Genomic DNA, 24,672 nt, shown 5'->3' with positions numbered 1-24,672 from the left:
TATTCCTTATAAGTTAGCTAAGCAGACAAGAGAGCAACAAAAACACCCTATAATCAGTTAGAGAAAACAATCTGGATGGGATTCGTTTTTAAAACTTGTCTTAATATATTGTATAACGTATTAAGCTCATGAAGCACTGCATAGTGGGAATGACCTCCTGTAGTTCAGCGCACATGGGAAGGATACGACAAAAGAATTGGAATTCTATATATCCTAATTATTGTTATGCAATACATTTCCACAAGCTCATTGCTTCTACCTTCAATTAAACTAACAGTGATTGTAAATTAAATTACTACATTAGCTAACTGCATTCTCTAAATGGTAACATTGACATGCATTCTCTGTAAAGCTGCTTTGAAACTATATGTATTGTGAAAAGCGCTATACAAATAAATGTGAACCGAAGAATTTCCAATTCCAGCAAGTTTTCCAACAATTAGACAATATTTCATCCATTTGAAAATTCAAAAGCATGTGTCAGTAGATGGTGTTTATTTTTTATTAAAACATTTAAAAAGTGACAAGACAAAACTTAAATCTGTTAAATGTTATTTAGACGGGAGTCTTGGAATGTGCAGGGGGCTGAATAAGAGGTTTGTATCTTCTCACTGGATGGGCTTTAAATGTTGAACACTGGAGAGAAAAAAATAAAAATAAAAAAAAAGTCAAAATTATATATACAAATGAAATAAATTATAGTGTCTTGAGTAACAGGTTTTTCAGAGGACAACGCTCTCACCCATTGCAGTTCTTGCATCTGGCGCATCTCTTGCAGTCTCCTCTCACGCTCGACTTTCCGTGCAGCATCACGCGCATCAAAAGAGAAAGGCTGAAAACGGGTCAAACTCCTCTGCCTTGCACGTCTACTCCTGCAGATTAGGTAAAGAATTATATAATTCTTAGAAGCAAACCAAAACATTGTTGAAAGTGAATTTCACCTTTGTACCTTGGGCTTTCAAATGTGATTCCAAAAGAAAAAGGCCGAGAAGAAGTCAACCTCCTCTGCCTTGCACCTCTATGCCTGCAGATAAGGTAAAACATTTATACAATTCTTATAAGCATAACCAAAACATTGTTGAAAGTGAATTTGTACCTTGGGCTTTCAAATGTGATTTCTTCTAATCTGTTTGAATGAGCAGGTGAAGATGATCCAGAAAAACTACCATCTGCAAAGACTGTTCAAGTCACACAAATGAATCTGGTATAGGCCCTTCACAAATGGTGCACTTGATGTGTATTTGCATTCTTGTCTTGTGATAGCACCAGGCCAGTCAGGATGCTTAAACTGAGGTGAATACTAACTTGCTTACAGGATACTTCACTGCTTACTTCAGGTTTATTAGCAACAGCAGATATTATGCACTATTAAACATTTCAAACTAACCTTGTCCTGGCAGTCCAATCAAATGAAGAACATAACTAATTCTGTTTTCTACAATCTTTCCAAGTGTATTGAAGTGTGGAAAATGGTATTCTGTGTAGTCTATGCTGTATACCGCACATTTTGGAAACTGTAAGGTTATCCAGGTATGTCACGCAAAAAAAAAAAAAGTGCATAGTATGCATACTACATATTGCAGAAATAGGCCTACTAATAGTAGTATCAGTGTACCAGTCTGAGCCAAATATTGCACACTTTTCAAGGGACTCAACATAGGTTACGAGTTTTATCTTCATATAAACTTGGATAGATTTTAGTTACTGCCACATCTTTTTTATACAGTATGGAAAAGCATCCTTATTCCTTACCAGTTTTCCAGCTGTCGTGTTTTTGCAGAGGTGAGATGACGGCCAAAACGTACTGGCGCTTAGGCGTGAACTGTAACGGCTCCTTACGTTTAAATACATCCATGTACCTCTTATCCGTTTTCGTATCTGCAAAAAAAAAAAAAAAAAAAAAAAAAAAAAAAAAAAGTTAAGAAACGGTCAAAAAACATTTTCCAAAAAGTAACCATTTTAAAGCTAAAATCAGTTGAATGCTCTCATTCATTCTATGCGGCACTGCATGCGCGCGTTGGCTAGCTGGAGCGTTGTTTACGGAGACCGTCTCGAGCTCAGATAAACAGTGACTGAAAGTGCAGAGATTTAAAGACTTCACGGCTAAAGAACAAACAGTAAGTTTTAAAAACAGCATGACAAGAGATAACATGTTTGACTACAATAGCATTGTAAGGTTTGACTCAAAATAAACTAATCTTACATTAAATAGTTGTATTAACATATTAACAGACGGTTTTATGAATAAGCGGTCAGAAAAGCTTGAAAATGAGTACTCGCATTTTTACTATAAAGATGATTTCTTTATAGTAAAAATGCGGCTTAATATTACTAAAATATTATTAATAACTTACTTGAAGGACTCTGTGTAACGTCCGTTTGTGCTGCGTTATGTTGAGCCATTTTGTCGTCTGTTATTGTAAAAAGTTTTTTCAGCCAACCGATTCTCCACCTGCATGGGTCGTATTAAAGGAGAGGTTAATTGTCTACACCTGTAGTGATTAGTGAAACCTGCCACAAACGTGCTCTAAATTATGCAGAGGCATAGCTTAAGATTTAAGAGTCAAAACGTAATTGTTTGTAAAACTGTGGGAAATAATGCATGAATTGTTTTAGCTGATTAAAATATAATTTTCATGTGATTGTCTTTAAAAGTAACGTTAAATACATTTGTGTGTGTAGCTCATGAGTCATGCAGAGGGGCGGAGCTCTGCTCCATCAGAGGAGGAGGAGGAAGAGGAGGAGGAGGAAGGCTCCAGTGAGAGGGCCACGCCTATTTCTCCAGAAGCAGATTCATATGAACTACCTGCTGTCATATCAAATCCAGCCCTACAGTGCCTGGAACAGGTGAAATAATAATAATAATAATAATACATCTGTTAGTTCCTTGTGTCAAGAACAGATTTTCATGATTTTCAGATTTTTTTTTTTTACTTTTTGCATTGACTTCTGTCAATTACATTGCAATAAAAGGTGTTTCCCCCCAAAACATCTTTCTTTTAAAAGGTTAGTTCACCCAAAAATTAAAATTCTGTCATTAATTACTCACCATCATGTCGTTCCACACCCATAAGACCTTCGTTCATCTTCAGAACACAAATTAAGATATTTTTGATGAAATCCGAGAGGTATGTGACTCGTCCATAGACAGCAACATAATCACCACTTTCAAGGTCCAGAAAGGTACTAAAGACATTGTTAAAACAGTCGACGTGACTGCAGTGGTTCAACCTTAATTTTATGAAGCGATGAGAATACTTTTGTGCACAAAAACAAAAATAACTTTATTCAACAATCTCTTATCTTCCCTGTCATTACTCACACCATTTAATGAAAACAGGTGAGGTGTTTGTTTTGGGCAATCTTTATGTGGGAGAAATGGGACTTGCCTGCCTACATAATAACAAAACAAAAAAAAAAAAAAAAAAAAAAAACCCACTACACACATTAATTCACCGAATGATTCGTCTTGCTCATCAGTTTCCTTTTAAATTTGCGAAACTGTTAAAACACCATAACACTAATGTAATTGTTGTTACTCTGAATACAACTGTGGACTCTGTTAACTATACTGTCATCAAAATGTTTTGTGCAGTATACATTGAACATTGAGCTTATTAAATTATGAAACTCTCTCACCAAACATTTTTTGGAACATAGTTGATCTATACAGCAAACTCTTTGAATCTTTATTACATGCATTTCACTGCTCTTACCTGCAATGATGTTAGTAAATGTAAAATGCAGTGAGTGTCATTTTATGTGCGTGTTTGCTCTGAGTACAGAATTAAGTGGAGTACAAAAATAGGCTCAAAATGTGCTCCGCTGATGCATGACTGTGTGAAAAAGCTTTGATCCATCGCCTCCCTCCTGGAAAGGTTCAGCAGGAACCAGAATATGATCAAGGGATTGGCACATACAGGATGTTATCTTAAGTCTTCAAAGCAGGTTTTTTTTAATTTTCTTGTTGTAGCATGAAGAGAAGACTAAACTTTGTCACGAATACTCCAAATAAACAGACATTGTTGTAGCTCAGGCACTTCTATGAAAGTGAATGAATAGCATTTAAAAACAAAAAACAAAAAAACAAAAACAACCCTGAACACTTTTGGGAGGATGTCATTAAGAAACTAGCTTTTGTTATAAGGAATATTAAAAAAAAATCACTCATTTTATAAATTAGCTAAGCAGAGTCACTTCTTTAAACAAACACCCTATAATCAGTTAGGATTTGTTTTTACTTCTCTAATCTATCTAAATTGTTTTCTCTGTCTTAATATATTGTATAACGTATTAAGCTCATGAAGCACTGCACAGTAAGAATGACCTCCTGTAGTTAAGCGCACATCGGCAGGATATGCCGGAAGAATTAAAGGCCGATTCCAACAAATTTTCCAACAATAAGACAATCATTTTACCCATTTAACAAATTCAAAAGCATGTGTCAGTAAATAAAGTGTTTATTTATTAAAACATTAAAAAACAAAAACAAAAAAAAAAAAAACGACAAAACTGTTAAACGTCATTTAGAGTGTTGTGAATGGGGGTCTTGGACTGTTGCAAGGGGCTGAATAAGAGGTTTGTATCTTCTCACTGGATGGGCTTTAAATGTTGAACACTGGAAAAGACCAAGTCAATTTACACAAATGAGATAAAATAGAGTGTCTTGAGAGTAACAGGTTTTTCAGAGGACAACGCTCTCACCCATTGCAGTTCTTGCATCTGGCGCATCTCTTGCAGTCTCCTCTCACGCTCGACTTTCCGTGCAGCATCACGTGCATCAAGAGAAAGGCTGAAAACCAATCAAGCTCCTCTGCCTTGCACGTCTACGCCTGTAGATTAGGTAAAGAATTATATAATTCTTAAGCATAACCAAAACATTGTTGAAAGTGAATTTCACCTTTGTACCTTGGGCTTTCAAATGTGATTCCATAATAACATATTAAACATAACCTGTATTAACGTATGATATTAACCGACGGTTTCATGAATAAGTGGTCAGGAGAGCTTGAAAATGAACACTCGGCAATGATCTTTATAGTAAAAAAAGTGGCTTAATATTACAAAATTAATACTGATTAAACTACTAATAACTTACTTGAAGGACTCTGTGTAACGTCTGTTTGTGCTGCGTTATGTTGAGCCATTTTGACTGAAGATGAATCGATTAAAAAGTTTTTACCTTTGTACCTTGGGCTTTCAAATGTGATTCCAAGAGAGAAAGGCCAATAACGATTTAAAGTCCTTTGTCTTACACCTCTATGCCTGCAAATTAGGTTAAAAAAAAAAAAAAAAAAAAAATTATATATATATATATAAAAATTCTTATAAGCATAACCAAAACATTGTTGAAAGTGAATTTCACCTTTGTACCATGGGCTTTCAAATGTGGATTTCTTCTAATCTGTTGTTTGCATGAGCAGGTGAAGATGTTCCAGAAAAACTACCATCTGCAAAGACTGTTCAAGTCACACAAATGAATCCGGTATAGGCCCTTCACAAATGGTGCACTTGATGTGTATTTGCATTCTTTTCTTGTGATAGCACCAGGCCAGTCAGGATGCTTAAACTGAGGTGAATACTAACTTGCTTACAGAATACTTCACTGCTTACTTCAGGTTTATTAGCAATAGCAGATATTATGCACTATTAAGCATTTCAAACAGGGTTTGAAACCTAACCCAGTCATGTGATCAGCGAGAGATATATTACAATTAATATTTATATATATATATATATATATATATATATATATATATATATATATATATATATATATATATATATATATATATATATATATATATATATATTTATTTAAAAAGTGCACACTGTAATCAACATAGGCTACGAGTTTTATCTCATATTAAACTTGGATAGATTTTAGTTATTGCTATATTTTCAGATATCTACACATTTTATACAGTATGGAAAAGCATCCTTATTCCTTACCAGTTTTCCAGCTGTCGTGTTTTTGCAGAGGTGAGATGACGGCCAAAACGTACTGGCGCTTAGGCGTGAACTGTAACGGCTCTTTACGTTTAAATACATCCATGTACCTCTTATCCGTTTTCGTATCTGCAAAAAAATGGTTAAACGGTCAAAAAACATTTTCCAAGAAGTAACCATTTTAAAGCTAAAATCAGTTGAACGCTCTCATGCATTCTATGTAGCACTGCATGCGCGCGCTGGCTAGCTGGAGCGTTGTTATGGAGACCGTCTCGAGCTCAAATCAACAGTGACTGAAAGTGCAGAGATTTAAAGACTTCACAGCTAAAGAACAAACAGTAAGTTTTAAAAACAGCATGACAAGAGATAACATGTTTGACTACAATAGCATTGTAAGGTTTGACTCAAAATAAACAAGTCTTATTAAATAGTTGTATTGACATGTTAACAGACGGTTTTATGAATAAGCGGTCAGGAGAGCTTGAAAATGAACACCCGGCAGTGATCTTCTTTATAGTAAAAATGCGGCTAAATATTACTAAAATATTATTAATACTAATAACTTACTTAAAGGACTCTGTGTAATGGCTGCGTTATGTTGAGTCATTTCTGTTATTGTAAAAAGTTTTTTCAGCCAACCGATTCTCCACCTGCATGGGTCGTATTAAAGGAGAGGTTAATTGTCTACACCTGTAGTGATTAGTGAAACCACAAACGTGCTCTAAATTATGCAGAGGCATAGCTTAATATTTAAGAGTCAAAACGTAATTGTTTGTAAAACTGGGGGAAATAATTCATGAATTGTTTTAGCTGATTCAAATATAATTTTCATGTGATTGTCTTTAAAAGTAAATGCATATGTGTGTGTAGCTCATGAGTCATGCCGAGGGGCGGAGCTCTGCTCCATCAGAGGAGGAGGAGGAGGAGGAGGAAGGCTCCAGTGAGAGGGCCACACCTATTTCTGCAATAGCTCCAGAGGCAGATTCATATGAACAACCTGCTGTCACATCATCAAATCCAGCCCTGCAGTGCCTGGAACAGGTAGAAGCTCTTTGAAATAATTGTAATAATAATAAAAATAATAATAATACATCTGTTAGTTCCTTGTGCATTGACTTCTGTCATTTACATTGCAATAAATGGTGTTTCCCCCCAAAACATCTTTTTTTTTTTTAAAGGGATAGTTCACCCAGAAATGAAATTCCAATTCCGTCATTAATTACTCAGCCTCATGTCGTTCCAAACCCGTAAGACTTTCGTTCATTTTCGGAACACATATTAAGATCTTTTTGATGAAATCTGAGAGCTTTCTATCCCACCATTGACAGCTACGCAACTGACGCTTTGACGCTTCAAAAAGTTCATAATGAGATCATAAAACAAACCTTTTGTGGAAGCTCAAACGTACGGAGCCCCGCACATGACATGCAGGGAAAAATAAAATTGTGCGCACACTTTACTAAGTCGTTTACTTCGATTTACTAAATCGTGTGCGTGATTTACTATTTCGTTCCCTCAATTTGCTAAATCGTGCGCATGATTTATAAATCGAGGGAACGACTTAGTAAAGCATGCGCACGATTTAGCCTACTATTTTTTTCCTGCATGTCATGTGCGGGGCTTCGTACAAACGTGCTGCGTAACACACGAGAATGAACCTCATTGGTTCTTGCACATCATGAAAAACATGCATGAGCTTCAGTTTACCACAACTGATGTGCGAGCTAATGAATGTTTATATGTGAATAAAAGCCTAAATTCAATCTGTTCATCATATAAAGCGACTTAGTCTCTTCAGAAAATTTGGATTAACCACTCAATTCATATGGATTAGTTTTACAATCTCTTCATGAACTTTTTGAAGCATCAAAGTGTCAGTTGCGTAGTTGTCAATAGAGGGACAGAAAGCTCTCGGATTTCTTTAAAAAGATCTTCATTTTCATCATCTTGCGGGTTTGGAATGTCATGAGGGTGAGTTATTAATGACAGAAATGTCTTTTTTGGGTGAACTAACCCTAATGAAAACAGGTGATGTGATAGTTTTGGGAAATCTTTATGTGGGAGGAATGGAACTTGCTTGCCTTCATAATGGCACAAAAAAACTACACACATTAATTCACCAAAATAATGATTTGTCTTGCTCATCTGTGTTTCCTTCCTTTAAACTTGCGAAACTAGTAAAATACCATGACACTAATGTAATTGTTGTTACTCTGAATACAACTGTGGACTCTGTTAGCTATACTGCCATCAAAATCATTGAACATTGAGCTTAATATTAAATTATGAAACTCTATCACCAAACATTTTTTGGAACATAGTTGATCTATACAGCAAACTCTTTGAATATTTATTACATATATTTCACTGCTCTTACCTGCAATGATGTTAGTAAAATGGTTTTGCATTGTAAAATGCAGTGATAAACAGTCATTTTTTGGTATGTGCTCAACATACAGTACAGAATTGAGTACAAAAATAGGCTCAAGATGTGCTCAGCTGATGGTTGACTGTGTGTGAGAAAGCTTTGAATCAACCACAGTATTCAACTCATCGTTTGGATTATAGTTTTATTTGTTTCATAAAAAAATATGAATGTACCTTTAAAAGCACAAATGAGATGGTTGATATAAATTCTCCAATATATGAACAGTTTCTGAAAAGTGGGCTAATAATGATTAAAAAACTAAATTGATTCATTTCGGACTCTTAAAAAAACAAACAGAAAAGCATTCATAAAGGTCTGCCTAGTCACACAGCAATACTTTTTAATACTCATCCCATGCTTTCAAAATAAATACTGTACATTTCCTTCTTCAATGTCACAGTTTTTTTTAATAACCACAAGGGCCTTTAGTCCATGTCTGTTTGCTTTCAGGCCATCTATATAAAACATATATTATTAAAAATAGTAATTTTCTGTAAATGTAATGTATGTAATAATGTAGTAAACTAATTAAACACAAGATGGCAGTAGCACACACACACACACACACACACACACACACACGAAATCATAAATCAAAGTCCTGGTATAATTAGAATAGAAGCTGTATAGAATTCCTATGTGCCTTGCAATGTTTGAAATACAGAGTTTTATACATTTTGTTTTAATGCAGTTCTGTTAATGTCTGAGGACTTAGGATGTATCACAAGCTATACCTTTATCAGTTATTCTTGAGGAAAAGTACCCCAAAAATAATTGTAATGCATACATTTTTATACATCATTCGGCTTAGGGTGCATAATTCTTTGGCCTTATCATCATTTTGACATTTTTAAATGTTTGTCTGTAGTTTGTCGGATAGTACTCAGAAGTCAGGTTGTGCCACGTGCCCCAGTAGATTCCATCCCTCTTTCCTTTGTACTTTACTCTGTAGTATTTGCCATTAAGGTTTGCTGACATGCAAGCATCAAACCACCAGCCCGATCCGTAGTACATCCCACAGTTCCCTGAGGGGTACATGTCGTTGTCTTTATCCGGCGTAGTGAAGAACTTATGATCATGGTTGAAGTGTTTGCTAAACTGCAGAGCATTTCCAGCAGTCCCAGAGTACCCGCTTACAGACAGCCGATAACTAAGGTACTCATTCGACACATAGAACTGTTCATACTTGGCATACCCACGTGTGCCCTCAAAGTCTTCCAGCTCAATGCGGAGGATCATGTCTTTGGTTTTGGACAGCAGGTGGATTTTATCATTTCCAAGCCAGAACTCGGCTTTAAGGTCACCAAAGCCCTTCTTGTAGTCAGCCCAGGTGCGGTTGAAATTCACGCTGCCATCGATTCGACGCTGCAAGACAGTCCACCCACCACCGAATGCTTCCATCTCACAATACACTGCAAAGCTGCCATTTCTTGGGTCAGGGGTCACCTGGTACACCCCATTTGACCTCTGCCCCAGCATACTGATGTCAGAGCAGTCTCTGGGAGCGATGTTTGTGAGGTCTGTGTAGAGAGAGAATTTTAAGCATGCTTTATAATTCTACATGCATCGGGAACTAAATATTATATAAAACAGGAGTCTCCAAACCTGCTCCTTGAGGGCCACTGTCCTGCAGAGTTTAGCTCCAACTTGCCTCAACACTCCTGTCTGGAAGTTTCTAGAATTCCTTGATTAGCTGCTTCAGGTGTTTTTAATTGGGGTTGGAGCTAAACTTTCCAGGACAGTGGCCCTCCAGGAGCAGGACACTCCTGTTTTAAAATGTTAGAATGTACAAAGCATGTCTAAAATATAGCGTCTCTGACTAGCATGTTTTTATGTTTTTCTCTTGTGATACTTGATAAAATTGTGTAGAGAACCCAAAACTCTATAATTTGGTTCAGTGGGGCTTATTACATTTATTTCAACATCATGTGATTCTGCATTCCTGCAGCAGGTTTTAATTTTTGAAAATTGTAAAATCAAAGTCAGAAGATTTCAGTGAGGATCTGCGAAACTATTCCTGCAGAAGCCTCTGTCCTGGCACGCAGCTTGCTTAATATTAAACAGAAGAAACTTCAATGCGATAGCCTCTGTTTGAGGAGGCAGCTTGAAAGCATTCCTTGAAGTTCTTTGTACTGTAAAAGGTCTAAATAATTCTCTAGTTTACCCCAGTTCTGCATGTCCTAAATAAGTTCACAGTTATAAAATAAAATATATACACTCAAATTAAACAATCCCCACCAGAAGAGTCACATAAGGGGGGAATTCCCCCACTTTTTTGTCTTATTTAACTTACGTTGAAGTTGTTGTTGACAATTTGAGGTGCAGGTGCTGCTAATTTTGTTGACAATCCCGGTGATGTTCTCAACTTTTCTGTCCACTATTGCCTCTACATTTTGCAGATTGAGGAGGTTAAGTTCCTCCAGACGTCCCTGAAGGGAGTTAATCTGCGTACGTGCGTTCTTCAGGCTGTTAGACATGCGGTTCATCTTTACCTGCATGTGTTGTACAATGCTATTATCGCTGTCATTCCCGTTCTGGTATACTCTCTTGCTGGTATCCCCTCGACTCTGCTCTGCACTGTTTGTCGGAGGGTCTCCGCTGTCCTTTTGCAAGTTGAGGTCGATTTGCTGCAAGCTGCACTCCAGACAGGAGCTCTTCAACCTGTTTACTGTCTCCTTCAAGCTTTGCAGCTCCTTCATGGTCTTCTCCAGTAGTCGGAATTGTTTGGGAAGCTGTATGGTCAGCGGTGGCATTTGAATCTGGTATGGGCACTCATCCTCATCTTCACACTGCCCAGCTGGTTTCAGTCTCACCTGGGGACAGCTGGAACTTCCATACACCCTGTCCAGAACCCCAGAAGGGCCACTACCAGAAGCCTCTACCTCCTGCCAGACTGTTATCAGTAGAGAACAGCATACGTACACCAGTTTCATGGTCTCAAATACAGTGATCCAAACTTAGAGAGAGGACAGAGGAGAACTGCCTCAAAGTGCAACAGCTTTGCCATTAATATCAGAGGAGGGAGAGAGAGAGAGAGAGAGAGAGAGAGAGAACAAAAGTGTGGGTGGGGCAGCAGTGCATTACATAATTGTGCAGTCAACATCAACGCAGGAAGAATTTGGTGGAGAATTTGGAATACCACTCACTTTCTTTCTTTTAAAACAGCAGTATGACTCATGATATTTTTTGTAATTTTTAACCTTGAGTTTAATCTAGTATATCAAAGATTCAACAAGTAAGATAAACCAGCAGTTTAGTGCTGTGAAGGCAATTGACAATGTGTTTAAATTAAATTAAATTAAAGTATTAGTTCACTTCAAAATTAAAATTTCCTGATAATTTACTCACCCCCATGACATCCAAGATGTTTATGTCTTTGAAAACATTCCAGGATTTTTCTCCATATATTGGACTTCACTGTGGTACAACGGGTTGAAGGTCCAAACTACAGTTTCAATGCAGTTTCAAAGGGCTCTACACAATCCCAGCCGAGGAATAAGGGCCTACAAAACGATTGTTCATTTTCTAAAAAAAATAAAAATTTATATACTTTTTAACCACAGATGCTCGTCTTGCACTAGCTCTGCGATGCACCACACATTACGTAATCACCTTGGAAAGGTCACGCGTGACGTAGGCGGAAGTACCACGGTAGGGACATTTTCTCCTCCGACTTCGAAATCGTCTGACATTGTTGTTTTACCTTTTTTTGTAAAGGGCGTTTCACTTAGTCTTTGCATATTCACTTTGTAGACACTGGATCGGTACTTTTGCCTATGTCATGTGTGACCTTTCCAACATGATTACGTAATGCATGGCGCATCGCAGAGCTAGTGCAAGATGAGCATTTGCGACACATATTAAGACTTGTGACCCTGACTTAAGACCCTTATTCCTCATCTGGGATCGTGTAGAGCCCTTTGAAGCTGCATTGAAACTGCAATTTGGACCTTCAACCCGTTGTACCACAGTGAAGTCCACTATATGGAGACAAATCCTGGAAAGTTTTCCTCAAAAACCTTAATTTCTTTTCGACTGAAAAAAGAAAGATATAAACATCTTGGATGACATGGGGGTTGAGTAAATTATCAGGAAATTTTAATTCTGAAATGAACTAATCCCTTAAGTCAGAATCTGATTTTATTTAAAAATGAACATTCTGTCATTTACTCACCCTCATGTCGTTCCTAACCTGACTTTCTTTCTTCTGTCGAACAGAAAACAAGAATATTTCAAGTGTTTTTTTAGTTATTCAGAATTTTCAAGAATGTTTTAACTGAAAGAAAGAAAGAAAGCGAACATGAGACAACATGAGGGTGAATAAATTATGACAGAATGTCAACTTTTGAGTGAACTATTAATTTAAGATAAAACAATATTTCTTTCCATTTAGGCTATTTCTGTAAATGCTGTGGTGTTCTGCAAAACATTGTCTGTCATCATTCATTCATTTATTGCTGTTATGTGTTTACATTACGTAGTGCTAATGTGTTTTTACTGGCATAGGATCATGCATTGTCACAAAGCTGTATTTTACTGTGGTACTGGCTGTAATACAATCAAGCTTTGTTTTGGACTTTGTAGTACCAAAGAAACTATAGTATTTATTTAATCTTGTGCAGATGTGCTCAGTCGTCTGCCAGAAATAACTTCACAGTTTTTTCTTTCTTTATTTCTGCATTGAATTGGTGTTGCAATTTTCTGTAGAAATTAAAGTCTGCCATCATACATATTCTACATTATTCTTTTGTTTTTCACTGCTAAATCAGCACAGTGAACTGTTACTGCACAGTTAGTGTTATAACTGCCTATTGTAAAATGTGCTCCAGTGTCTCACTTCAAAGCTGGTCCTCCACATGTGTGCCTCATCATTTCCCATAAACTTCACAGTAACCAACTTTAGACTCCTGCCTTGGCTTGGTGCAGGAAGTCTCAGAATAGAATTGCTATAAAATAGGCACTGATAATGCACAAGCTGCTTCTTAAGATAAATGTCCAGCAAATGTCAATTTTCAAGCGAATTCAATTTGTGTAACATTATGATGAAAAGTCTTGAAAACACTGTGAAAATTAGATAATTAGATACCATAAAGGTGTGGTCACATTCACCAAACACTGTCAGAAAAAAGGTACGGTGTTTTTCACTGGGGCAGTACCCCAAGGTATAAAAGTGAAAAGATACTAATATGTAATTTTAAAGCACTAATATGTAGATTAAGATACTAATATGCACTTTTAAAGTGCTAATATGTACCTTTAAGGTACTAATATGTATCATTTAGAGGTATATAGTACAAAGATGTACCTTTTCACTTTTGTACCCTAGGGTACTACCCCAGAGACAGCGCCGTACCTTTTTTTTCTGAGAGCGAAGGTGTTTGGTGAATTTTCAAGACAAAATACAATCATTTTTAATAGGAATCCATGCGATCGAGAATTTCTCGTAAAGATGAAAGATATCTACAGTGACCAACCGAAAGCTGCTTGGTTTGAAAGTGAGTTGTGTGAACTGTGCTTTGTGCATCTATTAACAATATACAATGAGTCTTTTTTGTCCACGAAATTTTGCCAACATTTTGAAATTGTGACCGCACCTTAAGACAGTACAAAGATAATTAACAGTCAGTGCTTCTATCCCACAGAGCCTGTTTTTCATTTGCGTATTGTCTATAAGTTAATTTAAACTTACATCATAGCAGCTAATAATAATATCAATGATTTTCAACAGTAGATGGATCCAAGCCCTGAACAGCAAGCAAAAAATCTTAAAATCTGGAAGAGATTTACTGCATATCTTGGGTACGAGTTTTCCAACCTCGTGTTCAGTTTGTTTGTCTCCACTATAAAGGAGAAAAACACACATGTTCAGATTTTCTGTTGATAACCAGTAATGCTTATGCTGAAAACTTCAACTTCAGTGCATGGTCAGATAAACAACACTCAAAGCTTAGATCCTAGCTTTCCATGCTGGAGTTCAAATGCATGACACACATGTGGATCCACTCTAAAACACACCTGAAATGAGTCCCAGCAAATCTCCATGAACCAGTTTAGCTTTTAAATGCATTTAGGCTAATGTTTATTCGGCTGTTGGATCATTGATAGTACTTTTTCATCTTTGTCTTCAGCTGTTCTCCATGGGAAAGGTCAGTGGGGAGAAAGTGGCTCGTCTTAGGGCCAGTTTCAACCTCTTGCATGAAACTCTGAGAAGGTCTCAGGAATCAGAGATGCATCTGCTGCAGGAGGCGAAAGCCTTACGCACCACACTTGAGCAGCAGAGGCAGGAGCTGGAGAAGGCCGAGCTGTTTCCTGAAGGACCGGACACAGAGGTCAGCAGATTGAAACAGACACTTCTGCAGTACTACAACCAGCTGAAGGAGGATGAAGAAAGAGATTACCAGATGCAGTTCCAGTTTGAGTGGTAAGATGCTCCTCAGGACCACACCAAGTTGTGTGGCTTTGCTTAGGCTTCATATAAAACATGCAGAAAGAAGAGGTATGTGTATTATTGAAGATTTGCTCTGTGCATGGTGTATTTAGTCTCCTTGCAAACCAAAAGGCATTGACCCAAGCCACTTTATCTGCATCTTTTCAAACACTTGCCTCCTTGTGTCCAAAATCTTTTTCTCGCCTCCTAAATGGAGCATGGAAAAGAACACTGTATGCTGAGTCACAGCCCACACTGCTCTCAGAGAGTGTTTTCTGACCTTTTTCTAAGTGACTTGTACAACAAACATGTGTGAATAACTCTGACAAAGGACAAAAGGTACTTCATCAGTATTTTTAAGGAGAGGGGAAACATTGCGCCTTGAGAAAGTCTAATACCAATGCTCAAACCTCAATGCTTACATTACATTATATATTAACTGATTAAAAAAAAGCATACCTAAATAAATAAAATATTTATTAATGACAAAAAGCCCCAACTCATAACAGCAAATGGTTAATATTATTTTTTTTAGGATTTAAGAAATGTTTCAGTAGTCTCGCTTCAATAAGACAAAATAAAGTCAAAACAGCAGTGTGGAAAAATTATGGATTGGTAACAAAGTTATGTCATAATATTGAGAATAAACTAAGGGTAATTTATATATAATTTATATTACTTCAAACTATGTGCAATTCTTTTGATGTAGCTGGTGATTTTCACCAGACTTGAAATGTTTCTGTTGACTTTCTTTAATAATGAACAGTACAGTTTTTGTCTTAAGCTCACCAAGGCTGTATTTATTTGATCAAAAATGCATTAAATATAACAGTAATGTTGTGAAATATAATTACAATTTGTCTACAATTTTAATATAATATTTTAATATTCTAATATATTTTAAAATGTAATTTATACCTGTGAAGGCAAAGCTGAATTTTCAGTCTTAAGTGATTCTCACATGATTCAGAAATTCTTTGATGAATAGAAAGTTCTAAAGAACAATATCTGTGGTCCATTATTTAATTTCACTGAAATAATAACAAAACAGCAGTTTAGCAAAAAGACTAATGGAAGGCAAGGACAAGAGGAAAGGGACATTGAATGAGACCCCCTGAGACTTTGGGTGTTAGTTGGTTCACAATTTTTGTTTTACTCTTGAAGTAGTTCATCACCTGAAAACATTTGTGAACTATTGTACTAGAGATATATTTTATGTATACTGTATCAATTGGTTAGGCAAGCATTCGTACTGCAGGCATATTATAGCCAGATGTAGTTTCTACACATGTGGCTATTATGTCCTGAGCAGATCCTTCATCCTTAGCCAAACTGACATGGATTCACCTTGCACAGCATGCTTTTGCTCACTGTAATCTCCTTCTTTGATGGGACAGTCCAGCACACACTGACAGCAGCGCTAATGCTCAGCTAGAATATTTGTACATGTGACCTTAAGTTTTTACACAGCTTCATTTAAAATGTTCATTAACCCTAGCCACAGATTTATAATTGTGAAATATTTTGTGCTTACAGTAAGATTATTGTGCTTCTCAAAACACATTTTTATCTCACATATTTGAGTTCCTTTTTGCATGAATTGCTTCACATCCTGATTTCTATGATGTGCATAAAGTTTGTTTCACAGAATTGTATTTCTCCTTTTTAGTCTTGAAGAGGAGAAGCTCTGTCTTGAAAAAGAATACCAAGACCAACCTAAACAGACTGTAAGTGTTGTTGGGCCATGATGCTTCCGGATTAATACATCATTGGGTTTTCCAGACAATTCATGTTGTTTCACTAGGGAGACCAAATACCTAAAAAGCACAAAACAAATGATTGAAATGCTTCACTAGGGAAATCCTTCTACTTCATCTAAAATTCAAGAAATTTCATATAGAAAATCACACAAAACCTATTCTGTTTGTATTTTGTATCTCTTTATACTTATTAACTAATTTCAGTATCTATAAATCAGTCATACAGTATAATCATTGTCATCATAATAATCTAAATTAAAGTAATTAAGCTGAATGTTGTAGAATGTAAGGAGCAGCTGTATCTGCTTCTTTAGTGTTTAATCTGTTTCAAAATCCTGTTTATTTCCATGTAAATGGAAAACATAAAAAAAAAGCATATATATATATATATATATATATAGCTCAGAGATCAGTTTAACTGCTCAGAACAAAAAAGGGACTCAAGGACAACCATCACAAAAAAACAAAAAAAAACCCCAAACAATCATGGATCATCCAGGTAATGACAAATAACAATAAATAACAAATGGTTCGCAAACTTTTGAACAGGGACATTTAAATAAATTCAGCTATTTTTTTCTTGTCGACTATATATAAACATCTTTTATGTAAAATATCTTACTCAAGACAGTACTAAATAAAAAATAACATGCATTTTGTATGATCTCTCTTATTTTGTTAAAATTATTCACATTTTCACAGATTCTGCAAGTGGTCTATATATCTATATATATGTCTGTGTATGTCCTCAGGAGCTAGAAAATAGGTACATGGCCATGAAGAACAGTTGTGAGGAGGTGAAGAAAGAGGTGGTTCAACTTAGACAGGAAGTGTGGACTTTAACTGAGAGTTTAGAGACTCATCAGAAAAATATAAAGAACGAACAACATGAGCTGGAGGATTTAAAAGATCGTGTTGAGAGCAATGAGGTAAGCAAGACCTGTTAATTACTACTGTAGGCTGGAGTATCCTGTGAACTATGGGATGCGGATTTCACATGTTAAAAATGTCTTTCACCAGGCTGAGCTCGCTCAGGTGCTCCTCATACCTGATCACCTGGGAAAGGAGATTGACAGGATCGCCCACAAGAAATCGTATGTGGCTTGTTTTAGTCAAGTTACGCAAAGCACTGGCTCTATTTTACTTAATAATCTGCACTGTATCTGTGTGTCATAGGGAGCTGGAGAAGCAGGTAGCAGTAATTGAGCAACATCGTATGGAGCACATAGAGTATCAGCAGAAGATGAATGAAAAGTGCGAGAAGGTGAAGGAGGCCAAAAGGGAGGTGGTACGAGAACTGGAAGGCCACAAGGCTCAGCTGGTGGCTGCAGAGAACAGAAAAGATAGACTTCTCAAAGAACTGCAGATGATCAAGGAAAAAGAGGCCATCTTCATGGATCAAAGGTCAGAATCTCACACAGTTTCTCACACTTTAACACCAAATGGATTCGGATTCAAATCAGTAGGCACCCAAACTTTCTGAGATAAAGACCCTTCAGAAGTACTCTTATGTAAAATATGTAACTAATGGACCCTTTTCACATTACAAGCGGCAGTCATCATAGTTGGGTAAACGTCTGTAGCCATGAATGAGAGGCTACATCGAAGTCATTGTCTTGTGCAAAATAATCATTTTTTAAAGTAAATCTACTGTTTTGGACTACAGGGGTCTGCTGGACATCAACATGGAGCAAATTGTTGCTGAGTGTAAGTCTCTTCGTGATAAACTGACCCGAGATACACGGCTGAAAGACAAACTTATGCAAGCCCTGAAGAGGAATGAAATGCAGCTGAAACAGGCCAGAGATGCTCTCGCTAACACTCAACAGCAGCATGAAAGGACCCAGGCTCAGGTGACCCAAAATACATCTAGTTTCTTGTATGTATATACTTCTAGAAGCCCACATCTAGATACAATATTGTCACCCACCCCAATTAATAAATAAATAATGATATCAAACATCATAAGAGGGTTTTCCTGATTTTCTAGATTTTGCAACATTTACAACAGTTACTGCAGAATTTCAGAATTGCTGTGAAATCATTTTGTTCTCATGTTATGTTATGGAAAGACTGATGAATCATGGTCATTTTATAATAACAGGAACTATTAGTTCCTTTGGATTTTAAAGATTTTCATTGTGTCAGAGATGTGGCCTGGTGTGTATGCGTGCAAACATACTATAATATCCTGTCTGCTTTTTAACTCTCTTCCTCAATAAAATGAAAGAAAAAAAAAAGATCACACAAGGGGGGCCCCAAAAGGGACATTTTAATCATAGATATTTTTCTTATATTTAATGAGAAATGCTGAAATGAAAGATATTTAAACAACATGATGCTAATTATTTTATAGTTATTATGCATGCAGCTTTTATGAGCTAATATTGAGAGCATACAATTAATACTTTCTTCTTTTAAAAATTCTTTTATCATGCAGTTTAAATGTAGTGAAGGTACAAAGGTGATCTTTGAAAAACTTAACTAGCAGCGACCAGTCACACCTAAGATGTACACTTTCCCTTTTAATCTATAGTCTATGGACACATCAATTGATTATTTCATGTAATTTTTTTGCGCAGAGAGACACAGTCCCAGAAGGTGACAGCCTGTTTCAGAGAAGAAGAGATCTGGAAAAGGAAGTGGAAAACCTAAAACGCAGTTTGATTAGCAAGGTACTATGCATATTATGACAAGTGGCTTGAAGTTTACATAATATATAAACTGTGTGGTGACGAGATTCAGTACAAAATGTGTACATTTGTATGTTTTCATACGTCTGTGTGCGTGTGTTTGTGAGTAGCAATCTATGGCAGGGCTGAAGGTCCAGCTGGTTCAAGAGTATGTGGAGCAGGAACAGGCTTTGATTAAAGAGTCCTATCGGCGTAGAGATGAGCTTCATCACCTTCATCGTCTCATACTTATCAAAGCAGATGAGAGAGAGCAAAAAAGCCGTGAGCTGCTCAAAGCACAGGTTAAGACCTTTAGTTTATTTACCACCCAATCCAAAACAGTTACATCAGCATCACTGAATTTTTGGGAAAACTATTCCTTAATGCTTGGTGATTGATATGAATATTGTTGCAGCTTAAATATAAGCGTTCCAAACAAGATCTGCAGGGGAAAGGACTGGTTATTCAAGAACACTTGAAACAGACTCAAGAGACCCAGTCAAGGTACTTATTGGTGATTGACATGTACTGTACAGATGGGATGAAATTGTACTAAAACACAAGCAAAATACTTTCTTTTTTTTATTAAGTCCCTTTTTCCTATTATTCGAACAAAAAAATCACTCACTCTTTCAGCTGATTTAGAATGAATACACTTTGTTAGCCTATAGTGTGCTCAGTAAATGCATTCTTAAATCCAATCTTACCCTCACCAGGCTGGGTGTGTTTGCTAAGCTGTATGATGTCACCAAGGCCGAGCGGAACAAATACCTGAGCCTGATCCACATGTCAAACCAGAACTTGGAAGAGATGCAAGAGAACTTGGCTAACTTGGAAGAAAACCTTAAGACTCTGCAGGGGACTGCTATCAACAAAGACAAGTACCGTAGCTCTCGCATTATATTCCAAGTACTTTTTTTATTTTTTATTTTTTCAAAAATACAATTTGACAACACCACACCATAATATAACAGATAACACTACAATAAGGTTTCATTTGTTAACATTAATTAACTACATTAGTTAACATGAACTAACAAAGTACTTCAACATAATTTATTTATCTTAGTTCATGTTAATCTCAGCAAGTTGTATCTGTTAACATTAGTTAATGCACTGTAAACTAATATGAATGTGAACATTTTTATTAACTAACATTAACAAAGTGTTTGGGGTAACGAACAATGACACTATTTTCCTCTAGAGCTGCTGTACAACTGAAACAAACTTTATTGCATTATTTTCCTGTTACCACTGTAAAGCTGCTTTGAAACAATCTGTATTGTAAAAAGCACTAAATATATAAAGGTGACTTGACTTGATTACTTTTAAAAGTAACTCTTCCTAACATTGTTAACAAAGGTTCATAATAAATGCTGTAAAAATATTTTATTTTCATCGTTAATTCATATTAGTTAATGCATCAATTAACAATGTTAACAATTGAGACCTTATTGTAAAGGGTTACCAGATAAGGTTTCCTGATAAAGCAGAAATCCCATGAGAACAGATGCCTTAAGGTGTGTGAAGGCGAAAAATTTCCCAATGCAGATTTTGCAATGGTTCAAGTTTGCCACGCAGATTGACCATGATGATCTTCATACACTGCTATACTATAGACAATAGAAATTTCAGAAATTTCACTGCACCTTAAGAGATCTTGTATTGCTTGGTTTCACTTTAGGTTGCTGCAAAAGTCCAATCTACAGCACTCTCACAGCTTAAAGCTCAGAGACCATATGAAGAATGAGATCTCACGGGTGTTAAAGATTCTCCAGGAAATGCACCAGAAACGAGAGGAGCAGAAATTGAACCTTGGCAAGCTCACATACACAATCGACATGCTGGAGCAAAACCAGTTGCGTATTTGCAAGAGCTATGATGCCACCCTGCAAGAACGCAACAAGTGGTGAGAGAGAGTTTAGGGAAGTTTACAGATCTATCAGGTGAATTCTTACAGTCTGGACTTGCATTTGCACCATATCTTTGTATGTTGTATGTGTGTTTGTTTTGCCAGGGGTGTTCAGCTTGTAGAGAGAGAGCAGGAATTGTGTGTTTTCTACGAGAGGCTAAATGTGCTGGTTAAAATGATTGAAAAAAGCAACCTGAAGTTACAGGACATGGAGGATGAAATCAGCAACCTGAAAATTGAACAGAAAGAGCAAGAAAGACAGAACAACCTGCAGAAGAAACAGTTGTCAATCAAACAGGCCCTTGAGGAAGAGAACATCTTATTACAGATACAGGTACTCAATGAGAATCTCCCTGATAGTTTTATACCCTTCTGTGTTTAATCAACACAGTCTCTTCATATCTACTACATTAAAGCAGACCCAATAAACAATTAAATATTAGATCTTGTTACTAGTTCTTGTCAGTGCTGTAGGGCTTTAAAGTCAGGGGTAAAAATGTCTTATGTCCCCAGACACTGCCAGTGCCAACTACAGTTTGCAATGCCAAACTTACTATAGTTTAAGTGCAATATTTCTCATTACATTTACATTTATATATCTACATATCCAACACATTATAGAACACACTGGAAATGTCAGCTACACTACAATTCAAATGTTTGGGGTCAGTAAGAATTTATTGAAAGAAATTATTACATTTAATCAGCAAAGACACATTAAATTGATCAAAAGTGACAGTAAAGACATAATGCGCAAGTGATTTCAACTGAAATAATAATAAGAAATGTTTCTTGAGCACCAAATCAGGATATTAGAATGATTTCAGAAGGATCATGTGACAATATTACTGTTTTTATTTTTTTGATCAAATAAATGCAGCCTTGGTGAGAATAAGAGATTTCTTTTAAAAACATTTAAAAAATCTTACTGATTTCAAACCTTTGAATGGTAGTGTATGCTTTTCCCCCCAATACAAATCCATTAGAATGAAAATGGACTTTGCAGCAAATTTTACAGAGAAAAAACTGGTTGGAGTAGCTGTGCAACACCTCAGAATGGGAAGAAATAATAGGTAAGAAATATTTTTTCTGCGTAGGTACAGACACGTGATGACCTTTCAATTCCTACTGAGTATAACAAGACGTCCTGTACTTGAACAAGTCCCTGAACAAGCAACAAGTCATCCTACTCTTCATGGAATGCCAGGGAAACTGCCAAGCAGAAACAAAAGATTAAGACTCAGGCCCCAAACATTGTCTTCACCGTCCCACCTTCTATTATTGTAATTCATCACCTTTCAGAAAACTAAAAGATGACCTTTAACTCCAGCCCCCTTGGCCTGTCATGGCAATATGCTGGTGTCTTGGCTCACATGTTGCTCTTCTTTGCTATAGTCTCATATAGCACTGATATCTTATATCTCTCCCAGATCAAGTCCACATGGACATCTAGCTCGATGTTTCAGCTTTTCTCTTGCTTACATGTAACACTTTTTGTCCTAACCAGAAGTTCCAGAATGATTTACACTATAAGCAAATGATTAAGACATCGATGATCCAATTACATTGGCTTTATTATGTTTGAAACCATTTGGCCCTCAAACCCCACCTCATGTTGACACCAGATGATTTCTCTGTCATGACATAGCCGTAAGCCCCACAATACAGTCTGTAGTGACTGAAGAGCACAATGACACACGCCGCCAGCCTGACACCGTCTAACCAGCTAAATGTCTCTCAGAGGGACACAAACACACAAATAAAAAGTTTCACTCTCTGGGGTGGCCTTACCTACAGAGGATCTATATAATCAATAAATAAGACAGAAAATACATCTGTTTTTCTCTATACATTCTGTACATCTGTGTAATGAGAGCATAAGGGCTTTAAATGAGTCCAGTGTTTTAATGGTGTCCTGATGAAGTGGCTGTTTTTCTGTGCCATAGCTGTCTGAGACGAAGGACAGACTGACTAGTCTGACTAGAAGATTGAACAGAATAAGAAAACTTAGTGGAGAAGATCCATCTCCTGAGGAGCTTATCAAGAAGATTGAACAGGTATAGATAAGACATTTTCCATCTAAATAAAGGGAAATATTTGGGTTTAATTGTTTGCTTGGCAGTTCAGTATTGGTCAAGTTCAATAAGCACAATCAAAAATATTTATTTCTGACACCTGATTTCTTATGATATTCCATAATTTAATAATTATTTAAATATTATTTTCAATAATTATTTCTATTCTAGACCTAGTTTGTTTTGTTTAATATTAGTATATACTTATTTACACATTTTATTATTATAACATGAGACGATGCAGAATTATTTTAATTTAATTTTAATAGGTAATAAATTCTCAATGTAATCTAATCTAACAGATTGTAAATGTTAATGAACTGGTTAAATTAAAGTATCTTACATAAAATAACTACACAGAGTGTATTTTATATGGTTAGAAAATTATGCAGTCATATACAGTAGGTAAAACATTTTTCTCGCTGGTGTGTGTGTGTTTAGTTCGAGGTGCAACTGGCAGATAAAGAGGCTCAGCTGTTGGAAATGGAGCTTGTGTATGAGCAGGTTACACGCCTTTCCCAGCGCATCCAAATCAAAGCTGAGAACGGTAAAGAAGACACACTGCATCTGGCTAAGAAAGTAAGTACATAGACACATTTACTCTAACACACAGCACAGCAACATGGTTGGTTTAGATCAGTGCTAGACTAGTTTTGCTTCAGGACCCAGAATTTACATTGGACATCAAGTGGTGACCAACAATAAAAAACACCTGATGCCTCGACACCCTGCAGACCTCATTATCTCAAAAAAACATCAGATGCCCACATTAATGAAACATTGCAAGTTCTCTTGCTCTCTAACTAATCCTTCTGCTTAACTAAACGTCAAGCATGTACTGTGTTAGTGTAAACACAGAAGGTCATGTAACCAGCCATGTAACTAGTTTTATCAAACTATTTTGTGTTTTAGGTGAATGAGCTGCAGGCTCAGATCAGGGAACGCACTAGTAAAATGATGGCAGTGGTAGCAGAGCTGTCCATGCGGCAGGCAGAGTGTATGACCCTGCAGCAGGAGATGAAAGAAAAGGAACTACAGCTGGACTTGTGTCAGAGGCGTGTGGAGCAGGGCCTGCCCCCCTCAGACAACATAGAAAACGAGTGGCTGCGTTACCTTCGAGACCAGCACAGACGGCAGGCAGATGCAGAGAAAAAAGCCAGGGTAAGCCTTCAAATGCCATCAAACAGATGCAATACAAATTAAACACACACTACAGGAACAAATGACTCAAATCTTACAGCAAGGAAGATTTTCATGAGATTTGCCCTCATATGAGCTTTTCGGTCATGACTAGTTTATGTAAATTCACCCTTTCGTTATAAGGGCAATAGTGTCGGATCAGGTCTGTGCTACAGCACTGATGTCTCTGTTTCTGATAAACCTTTAAATGTTAGCTGAATCACACTTAAATTGAAATACTTAAGGTAAATATTTAAACCACAGCGCTAT

General features: G+C 36.6%; 3 protein-coding genes and 1 long non-coding RNA gene across 10 annotated transcripts in view; 1 reads left to right on the top strand and 3 right to left on the bottom strand.

The window, feature by feature from the left end:
- Positions 1-478: 478 nt before the first annotated feature.
- On the bottom strand, positions 479-6,675 carry sinup (siaz-interacting nuclear protein). 2 transcript variants are annotated; one of them, XM_051890924.1, is made up of 6 exons: positions 6,517-6,675; positions 5,953-6,078; positions 1,097-1,178; positions 950-1,024; positions 743-872; positions 479-636 (listed from the first exon to the last, which is right to left on the bottom strand). In XM_051890924.1, the coding sequence occupies exons 1-6, from the start codon at positions 6,554-6,556 to the stop codon at positions 556-558; spliced, it is 534 nt and encodes a 177-aa protein (XP_051746884.1). In that variant the 5' UTR covers positions 6,557-6,675; the 3' UTR covers positions 479-555. The 2 variants fall into 2 exon arrangements, with proteins under 2 accessions (XP_051746884.1, XP_051746883.1); XM_051890923.1 differs by lacking the exons at positions 5,953-6,078; positions 6,517-6,675 and adding exons at positions 1,753-1,878; positions 2,355-2,471.
- The window catches only part of ccdc146 (coiled-coil domain containing 146), a 26,598-nt gene continuing 3,081 nt past the window's right edge, over positions 1,156-24,672 (top strand). The window contains exons 1-18 of one of the 6 annotated variants that reach the window (XM_051890899.1): positions 1,156-1,293; positions 2,683-2,847; positions 6,820-6,990; positions 14,506-14,798; positions 16,474-16,531; positions 17,317-17,493; positions 17,585-17,658; positions 17,741-17,968; positions 18,231-18,417; positions 19,147-19,239; positions 19,368-19,538; positions 19,652-19,740; positions 19,953-20,117; positions 20,921-21,145; positions 21,254-21,482; positions 23,095-23,205; positions 23,665-23,802; positions 24,136-24,384. In XM_051890899.1, the coding sequence (XP_051746859.1) occupies positions 2,686-2,847; positions 6,820-6,990; positions 14,506-14,798; positions 16,474-16,531; positions 17,317-17,493; positions 17,585-17,658; positions 17,741-17,968; positions 18,231-18,417; positions 19,147-19,239; positions 19,368-19,538; positions 19,652-19,740; positions 19,953-20,117; positions 20,921-21,145; positions 21,254-21,482; positions 23,095-23,205; positions 23,665-23,802; positions 24,136-24,384 (2,820 nt within the window). In that variant the 5' untranslated portion in view covers positions 1,156-1,293; positions 2,683-2,685. Of the gene's footprint in view, positions 1,294-1,877; positions 2,118-2,672; positions 2,848-5,461; positions 5,575-6,090; positions 6,288-6,819; positions 6,991-14,505; positions 14,799-16,473; positions 16,532-17,316; positions 17,494-17,584; positions 17,659-17,740; positions 17,969-18,230; positions 18,418-19,146; positions 19,240-19,367; positions 19,539-19,651; positions 19,741-19,952; positions 20,118-20,920; positions 21,146-21,253; positions 21,483-23,094; positions 23,206-23,664; positions 23,803-24,135; positions 24,385-24,672 lie in introns of those variants that run through there. The other 5 variants (XM_051890898.1, XM_051890901.1, XM_051890897.1 and 2 more) reach the window with 5 other exon arrangements.
- On the bottom strand, positions 4,604-5,242 carry LOC127510849 (uncharacterized). The gene is made up of 3 exons (XR_007929765.1): positions 5,099-5,242; positions 4,705-4,832; positions 4,604-4,618 (listed from the first exon to the last, which is right to left on the bottom strand). It is a non-coding gene; the product is annotated as an uncharacterized LOC127510849 (long non-coding RNA).
- On the bottom strand, positions 8,503-11,395 carry fgl2a (fibrinogen-like 2a). Its single transcript, XM_051890919.1, has 2 exons — positions 10,671-11,395; positions 8,503-9,897 (listed from the first exon to the last, which is right to left on the bottom strand). The coding sequence occupies exons 1-2, from the start codon at positions 11,308-11,310 to the stop codon at positions 9,185-9,187; spliced, it is 1,353 nt and encodes a 450-aa protein (XP_051746879.1). The 5' UTR covers positions 11,311-11,395; the 3' UTR covers positions 8,503-9,184.

The sequence above is a fragment of the Ctenopharyngodon idella genome, chromosome 4 (assembly GCF_019924925.1).
Source record: "Ctenopharyngodon idella isolate HZGC_01 chromosome 4, HZGC01, whole genome shotgun sequence".
Lineage (NCBI taxonomy): Eukaryota > Metazoa > Chordata > Actinopteri > Cypriniformes > Xenocyprididae > Ctenopharyngodon > Ctenopharyngodon idella.
The sequence above is the reverse complement of the archived record's forward strand: the minus strand, read 5'-3'. Positions and strand labels throughout refer to the sequence as shown.

Bases quoted from the DNA above. Each gene is read 5' to 3' on its own strand.
- sinup (XM_051890923.1), bottom strand. From the start codon at position 2,403: ATGGCTCAACATAACGCAGCACAAACGGACGTTACACAGAGTCCTTCA. The intron at 1,025-1,096 runs GTACAAATTCAC...CCTTATCTGCAG, and splicing joins ATCACATTTGAAAGCCCAAG to GCATAGAGGTGCAAGGCAGA. The intron at 637-742 runs GTGAGAGCGTTG...TTTTCTCTCCAG, and splicing joins AGATGCAAGAACTGCAATGG to TGTTCAACATTTAAAGCCCA.
- fgl2a (XM_051890919.1), bottom strand. From the start codon at position 11,310: ATGAAACTGGTGTACGTATGCTGTTCTCTACTGATAACAGTCTGGCAG. The intron at 9,898-10,670 runs GTAAGTTAAATA...CTCTCTACACAG, and splicing joins TTGTCAACAACAACTTCAAC to ACCTCACAAACATCGCTCCC.